Here is a 15007-nt window from a genome sequence, read left to right as displayed (position 1 = left end):
GGTAAATTTGCTATGGAAAAATATATCATTGGAAATTGTTTTTTAAACTGGATGTGAACTGATAGTTTTCAATGTTTTTTTAATAGTTTTGCATGACACAGTTTAAAAACTGGCTTCATTTGACCATTTCATAAGAGGCAGGATCAGACCACATGCCTGTGGGAAGCCCTATACAGAAGCCCTACGCATGGAGTAGCAAAATATTATACATGGAAGTCTACTCCCTCTGGTTGTGAGCAATGTATTACTCAGTAAATATATTAAGTGCATGGAGCTACACAAAGAAAAGGAGGGGGGACACAATAGCAAGAAAAGAGATGATTCCAGAGGGGAGACGCCAATATTTTCCTGCTGTTCTATGTTTCAGGTAGTAACAATGTGCCCTCTTCATAATTCAAATATTTGATCCTGAACAGGATACCAGTTTACAGACAGCACTGTAAACAAAACAGACTGCAGCAATCTAAATTTCAAGCTAAATCATTTTACTGTAGATTTTGATTATGAAAAATCTGAATTTTAAATACCCCGCCTCTAAGTGTGGCTTCCCTTTCATGCTATTTTTTTTAAAAATTATCAGTTTATTGCTCTTTTTTTCTAATTGTATTTTTTTCCTTTTTCTTTATAGGTCTCTTCCTTATCCTAGGCTTGATCTTATACCCTGCAGGTTGGGGTTGTCAGAAGGCAATAAGCTATTGTGGATCTTATGCTTCAGCTTATAAACTTGGTGACTGTTCTCTTGGCTGGGCTTTCTACACTGCCATCGGGGGTACCGTCCTGACTTTTATCTGTGCCGTCTTCTCTGCCCAAGCTGAAATTGCCACCTCCAGTGACAAAGTGCAAGAGGAAATTGAAGAGGGGAAAAGCCTTATCTGTCTCCTTTAATGATCCAAGAAAAATCACTTCATCTCTCAGAAGAACTGTTTACAAAGTGGTTTAATAGGTGGACTCTTGTAGGAGACAATGGATACATGCAAGTCTTCTAGAGGGTCAAGCATTATAGTGTCACTTTATAGGCAGTGTAAGAAGAAAATGTTAACTGGTGGGAATTCTTATAGTTGGTACATCAACAGGGTGCTACTTAGCACACCTGTTGGCTTCAAGTTTCTATGAATGATGCCAAACAACTGTGGAAGTGATTAACTTATGTTCATCACCATGAAGGACTGTGAAGGAATCCTTGAAGGATAATGTTTAAAATAAATATGTATGTCTCGAGTATTTACAGAACAAGATAGTGTAATCAGGCTTCAGTTTCAAGGGTTTTAGGCACCAAAAGTGGTAATATCCTCCACAGCAGAATTCAGTTTATCAAAAAAGCAGAACAATTTGTTTTGCATGCAATAGCAAATTGGGAGAATGTCTAGGAAACAAGCAGGAATTCCAGCTGTAGTTAACAGGAAAGGGACTTACAAGCAATACTTTACCTAAGAAACACTGGGTTACAACCTAAACAAGTAATGGGCAGGAGCAGCCAGAATTTCAAGTAAATTACTTAGGTTTTCTATGCACAGGCAAGTCGTACTATTGATTTCTCTGAATAAATGTAGATGGTAAAGGAGGTCTTAGGGTGTGCCTATAAGACAAAATGTAGGTCCTCCATCTTCAGGGACATTTGCAAGCTCAGTACTGCCAGCTGCTTCTTCTCATCATTATGAATCCAAAATGCCATCATGCTCATAGAGATCTGTGCCTAAAGAAACCACAGTACCACCTAATGGTAGTTCTTCTGAAAGCTCTTTTTAGGTTGTGTTGCACCCTTATGGAGATGCAGATTAGTGTTGCGGTTAGTGGTTTCCCACAAATGGTCCTTTTCCATTAGACTTGTCATTATATTTGTGTAATTTTCCATGCTTTTTTGAAAATACACAGAATTAAAAGAACAGCACAATGCAGTGGTGGATGTATAAGAAAAGTGAAGAGATGATAATGTCTAATATCTTGATGTTCAGTTATTAGGTTAACCTCATTAACATTGATATTTTATATTGTACCTTTTTGATAGACAAAGAAGAAACACAGCAGTTGGGAGGCTGCTAGATTAAAATGCCACATCAAACCACTAATAAAAACCACTTATTTCTATCATATTTTCTAAAAGAAAAAAAATTCCAGTGAAAAGGAATGTAATTTAGAATCTACCGTTTAACTCAGGATTATTGTGCATGGCTGCTGCTTCTTTAACCACTGCTACAAGAACTCTAGTAAGGCACCTGTAAATTAACAAGTGGGAATTATAGACGTACACTTTTTGTATGATGTTATCAAAGCTGACATGTTGAATACCGAAAGTGCTAAACGTGGGAACTGCCAGTCCACAAAAGCCAGGGTGCCTCTATGTGACAGTTGCTACAGCTACACCATGACTAGTGTTCAAAAATGTGTGGACAGTCCCCAAAGTGAAGTATGAGAGGGGCTCTGCAACCCACATGTAGCACAGCAGACACCACAACTTAGCAGAGTATAAAATGCCACTTTCAGAAGAGGGGAAGGAAATCATACATAGATGAGTATGACAAGCAAAACTGTTAACCTTGCTTAACCTGGAAATCCAACAGTATGTGGCTGGAATTTTGTTAGTAATATATGTGCATATAATTCAGTGTTGTGCATGTATGTCTGGTTTTGTACACTGCACAAGGAGCCATTGACTAGCTCTTTCCAGAATAGCCTAAAAACACATTCCCCCCTAAAAAAAAAAAATTAAGAAGAAGAAGAAATAGGCTAACTTTGGCCCATGGCAAATGTTGCCTGCTATTATGGACTGCCAGATGCTTGTTAAACCCTCCCAAGGTTTAGCAAAGCCCTGATGGCCAAAAAACATGGTTGATGGGACTTGTTTAGAGATCCAAGCAGGATGCTTTCATTTTACATACTGGGAGGTTCCAGTACAAAGCCCCTTCATCATGTTTATGGTTGTGTGATTTGCTCTTCTTGCTAGTAGTAAAGGACAAAAACTTTAGGTTGAAGCATTTTACTGTTGCGGTTAGAATAACCAGTAAATGGAGCTATTCAGATGTTTACATTAAGAGCTGCCTAAATAATCACAGGGTATGATTTTACCACATTCCACATAGGGAAATTGTCAGACTGAACTTCATGTAAATATCGCTACAACTGCTGCTTAGATCCAGGTGCATGTGCATCATGAATCTGGCTGTGCACCAAACAGCACCCCCTCCCCCTTAAAAATGCAGCAGAATGTACAAGAAATGATTTCACATTTTCTCCCCACACACATATTTAAGATACTCTGGTACTTCAACTCCATACTGCTTCTTGAGCTACATTTGTTTCAAGAGCTGTTCAGGACTGTTACTGCAGAACAGACTAGTATAGGGTGCACTTGAAAAAACACTTGTCGTGAAAGAACTTGTTGATTCAATAAACCACTGTTTTTTGTAATTAGTCCCCTACATTTCAAATTTTCTTTTGTCATGGTTTCAAAATGGTATGCCAGCTTAAGAGACTGCCATTTTGCAATGTTGAGTGCATAATCAATAAGTCCGCTTTTAAAAAAACCAGACAAACTGTGGTGTTCCCAATTAATTGACAGATAGCCTTTCAATACTGCATACAGGTAAGGTGTTCAGGGAGATGCCAGGAAGCAAGGAAGTCAGCTTCTGCCAGCCCTCTTCTACATTATTTTCTTTGCATCCAATCCATTTAACTTTAGAATTTGTCTGTGTTTTTTTATCTTGAACAAAGTGCATTATCCACAAGAAAATGGATCAAAAAGGCACAGTAGCATAATGATGCAGCCTAGGCCCAAATAAATCTTAGCTAGCACATAAATCAGAAAGGTAAACATTCATTTAATTTTGTTCCTTACTAAGATACTGTTTTAGTATATTTGCTTTAGAATCACCACCTAAAACAATTGCATCTTACAGACTAATATAGGTCAACTATAAAACTGCTTTTGTTCAAATGCCTCTAAGCTCAAAAAGTTACTGAGGGAGGAGGCACGCCCTTGCCCTTTACCTGTACTACAATAGCAGGCACCAAGGTCTGGAGCTTTCCTGGAATGCAGAGGTACAGTCCCATATAAAGGACTATGCACATCCCATTGATACAGTCAAGATTTCAACCCCATGTTTGATCCAAATGAGGATTTCACTAACCAATCATTGGTGTTGCCTATACAGTAGGGCCTTGCTATCTGCGGGCTTGCCATCTGCAGACTTAAGCATCCACAGATAGTAAATCCCTTTGTTGTCTATGGTGCTAGCAGCCATGCACACACTGTACTGCCATTAGGGACAATGGGGCTTTTGAGATCTTGCATTTCTTTGTATCTGTTGGGGGGAGGGGGTCCAGAACAGATCCCCTGGGATATGAAGGTCCAACTGTATAGGAAACAATGTTCCTTTCTTACAGGTGAGACACCGGTTTTCTAAGTTTTGGTTCCAGTTCATGCTTCGTGAAGGGGTTGGGGTGCACCACATGAAAAAAAAAAAGCCTACGGCATGGTTTCATTGTTTTTGTACCCACTGCTATCAATATAATCTCATAGTTACTTGAAAGTTCTGTTGTCACCCCCTAAGTTTACATTAAGGTGTGTCCATCAAACTACCAAGCTTTTGATAAAATGTCCAAAGAAACATCCTGCAATTTAATCTGCAGTTTTCATCTCTAGAAACTATGCGTGAAATGTGGTATTTCAGTTTACTGAGATTTATATGTCATTGCTTTTTCAAGGGAGTAACAAATTTAAAATCTAAACAGTTTATATCTATAATGTGCAATACAAAGATTAGAAAATGAATGGTTTGATAGGGACAAGAATGCTGAAGTTTCTGTAGACAAAACAACTATAATGCCATTTAACATTAGAAATCAACCTTGTCCTTAAAAAATCCCTCTTTGAAAGAAGGCATGGTTAACAATAACTGCAGTGATTGGTAATCTATTTATAGCCTTAACTCTAAATGTGAAGGGTAAGCTGGTATTTAGCAACTAAGGCGCTCATTGGCAAAAAGAAGAGGAACAGGGAAGGGATGTTTGATGTGCTACAGTCTGCTAAACTTAGTAAGGAACATTGTTGTTGAGCTGTACTGCTAATTTAATTTGTCAACAATATAGTTTGTTTGTTTTTTGCCTAATAAACAATTATTAACCCCTGATGTTTGCAAAGAAATCATTTCCAATTTTGAACTGGAATTATGGCAACACCAACGCTCACGATTGTGAAAAAAAAGTATGCTATTTTATCTGTAAAACAAGACAGAAATGTCACAATTGGTTGTGGCTTCTAGGTACAGGAGAAAGAAGAGGTAACCATTTTATTAATAAAGAACTGTATGGACTGTTGTCATCTTTCGGAGCCTAGTGAAAAGTGGTGCATACAACTGGAGATAGAATGAGCTGTATTTTCCAGTACTGATACGTAAAAACATTTGTGTCAATAACTCTAAAATACATCAGATATCAATACTGAATTTTCATCGAATACATTTTTAATCACAATGAAAGTAATCAAGATGATCTTGGTAATCAAGAAGATCCAGGAATTAACTTACCTATTACTGAGCCCATATTTATTCCTTACACTTTAGATAAAATAACTCTCCCCTTACTACATCTCTTCATGATAGATACCTCTTTTATAGAATCTGATAAAACTATAAAAATATATACCTTACACCACTTTCTTAATTCCTTTGTATTTAAACAAAATGAATCATTGAATAAGATAACTGTGGCCTAAACCATTGTTTTAATCACATTGGAGTGGAGAGGATGGACACTTGTAGATCTCATTTCAGGATGTGCCCCCCTCTAATGGGGACCCAAGAATGATTAGGAACATCATTATTTGCCAGGGTGCATGGAGGTTTTAGGTTTCTTAGTTTAATGACTCTCAAATGCACCCTTGCCAGAAATGATACAGGTCAGGTGAGTAGAGAAAGCCAATTAAGTGCAATTACTAAATCAACATGCTGATCATGGGGAAATCTTGTTAGGAAAGGCATTTATAAAATAAAATAATGAAATTCCAAATAAACCATAGGTGTTTAAAGTGTGAGCTACAACTCTTCCTTGCTGTAGTGATGTATTTTCCCATTCCCATCCCCATACACTGGCATCTTGGCCCTAGCAAGCAGAGACATTTATCTGGCTGCTCGTGTACTACTCTGTATAGGTGTGTGCTATCTTTGATTTTGTTGATGCATCTGTATAAAGAACATCAGAGAAAGTGATCTTGCACAGTAACCACAAAGTGATCTTAATATAAAAGACAGCAAGTAACAGACATTTTCAGAGGTTTAATTTTACTTCCAACAAATTCCTGGACAAATGTAATACTTGTAAATTTCATTAGTACTAACAAATCATTCTCTTCTTAAAGCTTCCAATTTACATCACAGAACCAAAACACTGCATCTATTACTGGGTGTTTCCTTAAAAACAACCCCGTACTAAGTGTCCTAATAAACTGTTCCGGCAACTGACACGAGTTTCCCACTGCAGAAAGTTACAGAATCTATATACAGATTACCAAGAAAAAAGTCCCTGACCCAGGTATACAAGTGCATAATTACATGTGTTTAGTAGGACCAGGCCATGGATGGTGATGTGTATTCAGTTGCACATCAGTGTAAAGTAAAACAATGCCACTGGGTGATACTATATGATCGTTTGGATGAACATCCCACTATGGGTGTCTGTTTGCACTGTATAACATACATACTCTGCTTCTGTGTAACTAAACAAGACTAGAGCTGGATCAGGGCAAATAACATGATTTTTCTGTACATTTTAACCCTCTTCCATTTTATCTCACCATTTACACACACAAAAAAACCTTTTCCTTATTTTTAAAACTATACAGAGCAAACATTCAGGAAACATTTTTATTCTATGTCACTCAGTTAATACAATAAATATGCAGAACCTTTGAACTACCCAGACATGCAACATCAGAAAATCTGTGTGCATTTCTACAGAACCATGACATTCACCATGATGGCAAAGCATTGTTAGTAATTTACAAATATACAGATATCTCTCAGATAAATAACCTCAATGTCAAAATTATATAGACCACATACTGACAGTCCAGTGTTGAAACTCAATCTGAATTAAACTTCCAACAACTGGATACTACAAAATGACAAGTAATGGACATATTATCTTTTCACTAATGTTCCTTCATACCATCCATTTCTTACAACATTTAACATACAACAGCCTTCTGCCACATGAAAAATCAGAAATCGGGGCAATGTGAAAATTTACTACCTGATCAAATGCTATGGATACTGTAACTTCCAGAGGTTTATGAGAATCTAATATGCTATCTACATTACAATTTCAGTTTGGGGGGGGGGCATCATGGCTAACAAGATTACTGTACTGAAGACGAGATCTGCATTTATATATTTCAAGTTTCATTTTGCTTCATCCCCTGAGAAAAAAATTATTCAAGAACCACCCTTTTCAAAATGTTAATAGTTTTCCTCCTCAACACAATTTAAAGAGTTAACAAAATTGTTCTAGGGCTGCTGATGTATTGCAATAAATGTACATAAGTGATGAAAGTCAACACATTGACCGTATTAATCAAGAAATAAATACCCTGAATTTTACGCTACATCCACAATTTTACTTGCCCTCTATGTTATATATAGATTTAAAATTATTTATAAAATATAATTCCCACATCATCTACATTCTAACATAACCGCAATGAAGCTTTTCTAATTGTTTATTTTGTAATTGCAGATATGGGAGAACGGCCCAATTGTGGAATTAGATTGTACTGTATTACCATTTTTCTAAGTAAATGTTGGCTCATATTGAATTAAATAAAGGTAGGACCCATCTTGCAACAATTTTACCTACCACATAACAATTAAAAGTCCCCTTCACAAAAGAAATATTGTTTGAAAAGTTAGTCCAAGATATGTACCATATGTATGCTGTATGGCAAAATAAGAGATGGGAAAAATTATGTTAAACTGAAAAATTATGTTAAAAGTAGGGGGAAAAGAAAAATTGCATTAAACTGAGAGGCAACTGGGACTCAGAATATTATGATGATGAATTAAAAACCACCAACACCCTCTGTACAACTCCCACTGTCAGCTGATCAGTGCTGAAAACTCTTTCAGTTTGCATTTGATACAATGCATTTATTCAGAGTAAATTACATATGAAGGCTGAAGTATGTTAAAAGATTTCACGTACATAACTGAATGCATTTTTTTAAAACCCTGAATAGGCTTGTGATTATGATTAAAATTTTAAAATTTAAATAAAAAATAAAATAGAGAAGCAGTAAACAGAGTGAATGACAAGGCTAAACTTCAGTACCATTGTTAAACACAAGTGCACACTTTTAAAATGTTGGAATTCTTAAGCACAACCAAAAATGCCACAGCATTTTAACAGGACAAGAAGTACTACCAATGGGAGAGTTCCAGACACTGGTTAAAAGTATGTTTTTAATGAATACCCTGAATTCCACACTACATCCATGATTTTAAAAGTATCTTTAACAGTATGTTTTTCAAATTCATGAATACTGAAATTAAAATATAATCACTCAGCTTCAATTCAATGTAATTTTCTTCTCTTCACCTCCTGGTGAAGTATCTGTGTTCCAATATTTCTGTGTTAGAACAAACTTACACCATGAAAAAACAAATTTCCCACCCTATTACCATAGTGGCAGAGACAAAATCTGGACCAAAACAATAGCTCAGCATGGTTAAAACTGTTTCATGCAAACTCAGATTTTTATCAAAAGATTTATTATCCTAAAAAAGAATTTACACTATCTATCATACTTATTTTAAGCTTACATTTGCCCTTCTTCATCAGTTGCCAAAACTATAAAGCAGCAGAGGCCCAAATTTCTTGTTCAGAATTCAGCCTCCCTGTTTCTTATGTAAGAATATAGGGAAGTAAATTGTTAGGAACAACGGGATTTAATCCAAAGTGCTTGTCTAGTCAAGTGAATGGTTCTGGAGAGAACTTTCAAGAAAATGCCTAAATTCCAATTAAATTGTCCCCAAGAGCTGCCATATCTTTTTCAGATCCACAGTTGAAATTTTCACCAATATAGAGTGCCTCCAAAAAATTTGGAGAATAATATAACATTTTATGTTAAGAGTAGTAGCCAGAAAATACTTACAAATAAATATGTCATAAAGGAATGAAACAAGGACCTTTTCCTGTTTTAGCTCATGCACAGCTCAAGAGACATACATGCTGTGTGCATTTTTAACACAAGTCTTCAGGGAATATAAGTGACTGAAAAATAAAATACAGCCAGAAAGTTGTAGTATTTTTCATCTCCTTTTCTCTACATTTGGTTACCCTTAAAAGCATTTTGAGCTGCACTAGTAGCTGCTGTTGATGCTGCATTGGCTGCCGCAGTTTGTACAGTTTTGTTGGACATCACGCCTGTTGCAAATTCTTGTTGCGCTTTCTCAAAACTTGCTCCAGTTGTGCGATATAAACCATGCACCTATGAAGAAATGAAGTAAAAGTGAGAGATGTTTTGGGATAAAATACTGTATTTACATTTTTAGTAGTATTTAGTAGGATTTTTAAGGCATCAGAATATTAAGGGGTGAAACAATGGAAATCTGAAGACTAAGAACTACCATCATGCTGTCAATATGTACTGCCGATGACCACAAATCAGAGGGTGCAACTACACATTACATGATTTGAATGCCAATGAAAACAGGTTTCTCATGTTAAGGTTCCTCACACTCATATCACAATGCTACATTCTGCTCTGTCTCCGTTCTCCTCACTGGGAACCACTCAAAGAACAATGAAATGTAGATTATAAGGACAAATGTGACTTCATCAACAGGACTACAGGGTCCTGATCAAGAAAAGCAACAGTACCACTCTACTGAACTTTGGTCAAGCTTCACTTGGAATATTATGACAGGTTCTGGACACCACCATTCAAGAAGGATGATGACAAGATGGAATATGTCCAGAGGAGGATGACCAAGATGGTAGATATCTGGAAACCATGCCTTATGACAAATGGCTAAGGGAGCTGGGTATGCTTAGCTTGGAGAAGAGATTGAGAAATGATATGATAACTATCTTTAATATTTGAAAGAATGTAGTGTGGAAGATGGAGTGAGCTTGTTTTCAGTTGCTTTCAGTTGCTTCTAGAGAGTGAAATGCTCCAGAATTTCAAATTACAAGAAAAAAGATTCCACCTAAACAAAAAGTCTCACTTGACAATAAGAGCTGTTCAACAGTGCAATAGACTGCCTTTGAGGGTAGTGTACACTCCTTCTTTGGAGGCCTTGAAACAAAGGCTGGATAGGCATCTTTCAGGTGTGCTTTAATTTTGTATTCCTGCATGGCAGGGGATCAGACTAAATGGCCTTCGCAGTCCCTTCTAAGGGGCTCTACAAGCCGCCCCTTTCCTGGCTGGATCGGAGTTCTGGCAACCTCACACCATGGCCCCAATCAAGACTTTGGAGAGCACAAAAAAGGAACTGCAAAAAGCAGCTCCTTTTTGTGCCCTCCAAAGGGCACCATGATGCTATGTGCCGTCTGGAATGGCGTGCGGCATCATGGCACCCTGGGGGTGGAGTCGGCATGCATCATCAGGACACTGCACCCTGACTCCACCCACAGGCCGGCCTTTCAGACCAGTCTATATAGGGCCTAAGTCTATGATTCTATTATTATTTTGTATTGGTATATAACCATTCCTTCCTAAACAAGCATCTAGTTCCATCCAATCATTAAGCTTCATCATTTTGCAGATATGATATTTGTTAATGTGCACATCTTCAAATTATGTATGTTTTGACTCTTATCAGACTTAAGCTATGAGATAGCTTTATACTGTTAAAGACTTAAAGAAGCAACATTAATCCAAACAGCTCTTGAAGATATTGGAAGTAAAGAAAATATTTCTATGGTATAGAAATATATGGTATAGTAGTTCTACCCATTGCAAGACAAAATGTAGTAAGAAAACCAGATGAAATAAATGAAAAAATAATTTGATCAAAACTCAGAATAATTAGATGGAAGGATCTGATATGGCATACTATTGAATTATGAGAGGCACAGAAGAATAATCCTGTTAAACTAAACCAAGATTTCAGAAGTATATTAATCTCTTACTCATTAATGCTTCCATTAATCTGTAAGGTTTTCTAGTATCTAGCTAGAACTCAATGCCATTATTAAAAAAGAAATAATTAGAAACACCTTAAGTCATGATTTGGCAATTCTAAATTAACAGGAGAATATGTCTGAATTTGCTCAGTAAGCCTTATTTCTTAAATAAATCTATTTAATATAAAATTGAATACAAAATTGCTACTATCTTTCCTTGGACTGTGCTCCCAGACCCCCAAAGACACATCTGACTTGTTCCTTTATAGTTGGAAAGTTTCATGTTACCATTCAACAGAGATTAAATTTTACTTTTCTTTAAAATTATTTTAAGCCACTGTGGGTTCACTGGCAGGTGAGAGGCAGGGTATAAACTGAATGAATGAGTGAAAGAATGAATGAAATTCTCTGCTCCAAAATAGGTTTTTCAGCCTCTAAACCTTTTAAGATCTCTGCTAGATATTTTCCCCACAGCATGTTAACTCCTTGAACATATATACAGTAAAATGAAGGATACAATCAACATCTGGCAAGGCAAAAAGCTCTTTATTGTCTGGGCTCTCAATGTTTTCAGCTAGCTGCTGAGTACTTTTAAATAAGTCTTTAACTTAGTCTAGCCATCTGTAATATGGTGTACTTTGTTTCTTATTACCTTACTAAGTATTACTGTTTTTTCTAGTGAATCATGCCTTCTCAAGATATGGCCAAAGTATAGTAGACTCAGTTTAATCATCCTGACTTCTAGAAAGAGTTCAGCCTTGATCTGCTTTATTTGTCTTTTTTAGCTGTCCACAGTATCTGCAGAACATTTTCCAGCAACACATTTCAAATGAGTTGATTTTCTTTCTATCGGCTTTCTTCACTATACAGATTTCACTGCCCAGCTTTCACTTTGATATTCAATTATTTATTTTTATGCTTGTGGATTTTGTCTACAGCTGCCCTTCTCGTTTTTAGTCATCTTCTGATTTCTTGACTGCAGTTTCCATTCTAATTAATGACTGAGCCAAGGTTTGGAAAATCTTTTAATGATTTCAATGTCTTCATTGTCTACTTTAAAGTTATGTAAATCATCTGCAGTCTTTATTTTTGTTTTGCTAATTTTCAACTGTAAGCCTGCCTTTGCTCCCCCCCCCCCATTGACTTCCTTGAAAAGGACCTACCTTCCAGCTTGTTGTGCTGGCTATGATTTGAATCTCATAGTAGCCACAGCTCTGATTTTGCAAGACCTATTACTGTTACTAAAAGAGTTTCATGGCAGTCTCTCATCTGTAAGGTTACCATAAGTTGAAGCCACCTTGATGGCACGTTGCAACAAAGTAATTATCAGTAAAAATGAGCCAATGCCGTGCAGTGGTTTGAGCGTTGGTCTACAATTTTGGAGACCAGGGGACAAATCCCTGGCCATCCATGGAAGCCCTCTGGGTGACCTCAAGCAAGTCATACTCCCAGCCTCAGAAGGAGAGAAAACCCCGTGATAGGATCACCGTAAGTTGGAAACAACTTGAGGGCATACAGCAACAGTTATCATTATATACGAAGTCTGACCTCTAGTGGTAACTAAGAAGCACTGCAAACATGTTTCACAGAGACTGGTTTGGGTAATACTAGGTGTGACTGATACACTCAAGGTACCAACGCAGCAGCTGGACTCCTGACTTGCAGTGATGGAAGAAAACTCTCTCTCTCTCAATACACACGCACACACACAGAAGTGTGAATGCATTTTCTTCTTGCTCTCTGCTGCTCTTACCTCGGGGGTTTTCTTTCACTGTTTTCTTTCTCATTTTGCCCTGCCTTCATTACTTGTCCCTGTCCCTGTCTGTCCTACCTCATTCTCTCTTTCTCACACTCACTCTATAATAGTAGCCTAGATCTTTCTAACTTACAGCTTTCCAAATTACTGCCAGGTATGCCACTCTAGGGGGGGTGAATAGGGTGGATAGCGGACATGAGAAGATGAAGAAACTCAGAGAAAGAGAAGGAGTGGGAAGTGTGGAGAGCAGACACACAGAGAACAGAAGAAACGGGACAGAGAGAAAGAGAAAGCAGCAGCATTTTTGAAGCTGTGGCAAGAGAAGGATAGAGGAAGCACATGGGGAAAATCAGCAATAGTTTTTGCAGCCACAAAAAGAGAACACAAACACAGGACAAATACAGGCACAGGAGAGAAAGAAAAAGCAGGAGCATTTCTGTGGCTGCAGCAAATCATGTCTTGCATTCAGGAAGCTGCAACAGGTGGTATCTGTGTGCCTTGGGCTCTTGGGGGCTTTGGACCTTTGGGGTGGGATCTTTAAAAGGCTTAGGGGGCTGCATTAATGGGTTACATTTTGCTCATCCAATCTCTAAAGCTTGAAATCTTGATATCTGAAGGAGTGCCTCTCCTCACGTAAATCCGCCTTCCGTTATGTACCACTAGTGGGAACAATATGCTAGGTAAGAATTTGGCAGATGACTTTCTTCCCACACTTGTCAAATGTGCCCTTCTCTTTGAGTCTTGACTGGTAATAAAACTGGTTTCTTTCCATTATCATCTTAAAAACTTGGGTTTTTACTAGAGCCTTTTGGACCTAATTATTTCATCCAAATCTGTACCATACATGGTTTTACATTGCTATAGCTTTTAAAATTACTCATTTGTTTAATATGCTTTTATAATGCTTACATTAGTTTTACAAATTTACATTTTAAATTGTTTAGACTGATTTTATTGAAAGCCACCCAGACTTTTCTATGGTGTAAGGTGAGATACAAATATTTTACAATAATTGTTAATAACACCACAAATCCACCTAGGGAATGTAGAACTAGTTGCAGAAGTGTTTATAGATCAGCCATAGCAATACATAGGGAGATTTTATTTTTCACCATTCTTCATCATTTGCTATGATGGCTAGGGCTGCTGGGACTTGCAATCCAAAAAATACCTGGAGGGCCATGTGATCCCCAACCCTGTATTAAAATAAATTTAACTATTCCTATAGTCCACTGGAATAAATAGGATTTGAGCACAGAACCATCAAACATTCAAACTTCTCAAAATTCATGATGACTTAAAAGCCATCTAACTTCTATTGAATGTATCTGTCTGCACTTTGCTTTAAGAGTATCCATTTCCAGCAGCCCTGAATGTTAAAACTTAGAAAAACCAGTCTACACAAATCAGATCAATGCCTATGATTATGGAATATTTTAAAGAAGCACTGTTGGAAGGAATATATGTAAAAATTTTACTTCATATACTTCTGGAAATTGCTATGAACATAATGAGTTCTCTACACAACACATGCACACACACAAACAAAGCACCATTGAAATAAGCGTTCCTGCCATAGCTGCAACATTTGGAAACCTAAGAATAGAGAAGCTAAGCAAGTTCCAAACTAAATTAGTTCACAATTATAATATAAATATAAACATAAATATAGCAATACATACACAGATACGTTGTTATATACAAATCAATTTGTGTGTGTGTGTGTGTGTGTGTGTGTGCGCATGATTTGTTACATTCAAAATATGGTGGTCTGGATATCACTTGACATACATCAGGAAATGCATATTAAGAAAGCCTTCAATAGACTGGTGACTAACATGCTCTCTCTCTCTCTCTCTCTCTCTCTCTCTTTGACATACACATAAAAAGTACTTACCTTTTTAAACATAACTAGTGAGATTACTGCAGATGCTGTGAAAAGTGCTGCTATGATTATCATCATGATGCCTACTGGGATACTAAGGTTAAGCCCAGTGAGAGATGAAATCCATCCACTGAAGAGAAAAAAACAAGACAACTCACAAATATAGATATATTACATATTAATGTTCAAATGATAATAACATGTTCTAGAACTATAACTATTGTTACTTTCACTAATACTCAGGTAAG

At 37.0% G+C, this 15007-nt stretch overlaps 2 protein-coding genes across 6 annotated transcripts in view; one reads left to right on the top strand and one right to left on the bottom strand.

Moving 5' to 3' along the window:
• The window catches only part of LHFPL2 (LHFPL tetraspan subfamily member 2), a 133249-nt gene extending 128123 nt beyond the window's left edge, over positions 1–5126 (top strand). For all 5 annotated transcript variants that reach the window (XM_042447887.1, XM_042447883.1, XM_042447884.1 and 2 more), the window contains one exon: positions 629–5126. In XM_042447887.1, coding sequence (XP_042303821.1) covers positions 629–885 — 257 coding nt within the window. In that variant the 3' untranslated portion in view covers positions 886–5126. The remainder of the gene's footprint in view (positions 1–628) is intronic.
• A 1123-nt stretch (positions 5127–6249) lies between these two features.
• Positions 6250–15007, bottom strand: part of SCAMP1 (secretory carrier membrane protein 1) — a 68695-nt gene continuing 59937 nt past the window's right edge. Inside the window, exons 8-9 of the mRNA XM_042447881.1 lie at positions 14772–14889; positions 6250–9478 (exon numbers count right to left, since the gene is read on the bottom strand). Of these exons, the coding sequence (XP_042303815.1) occupies positions 9314–9478; positions 14772–14889 (283 nt within the window). The 3' untranslated portion in view covers positions 6250–9313. The remainder of the gene's footprint in view (positions 9479–14771; positions 14890–15007) is intronic.

This window comes from Sceloporus undulatus, chromosome 2, assembly GCF_019175285.1.
Source record: "Sceloporus undulatus isolate JIND9_A2432 ecotype Alabama chromosome 2, SceUnd_v1.1, whole genome shotgun sequence".
Taxonomy (NCBI): Eukaryota; Metazoa; Chordata; class Lepidosauria; order Squamata; family Phrynosomatidae; genus Sceloporus; species Sceloporus undulatus.
The sequence above is the reverse complement of the archived record's forward strand: the minus strand, read 5'-3'. Positions and strand labels throughout refer to the sequence as shown.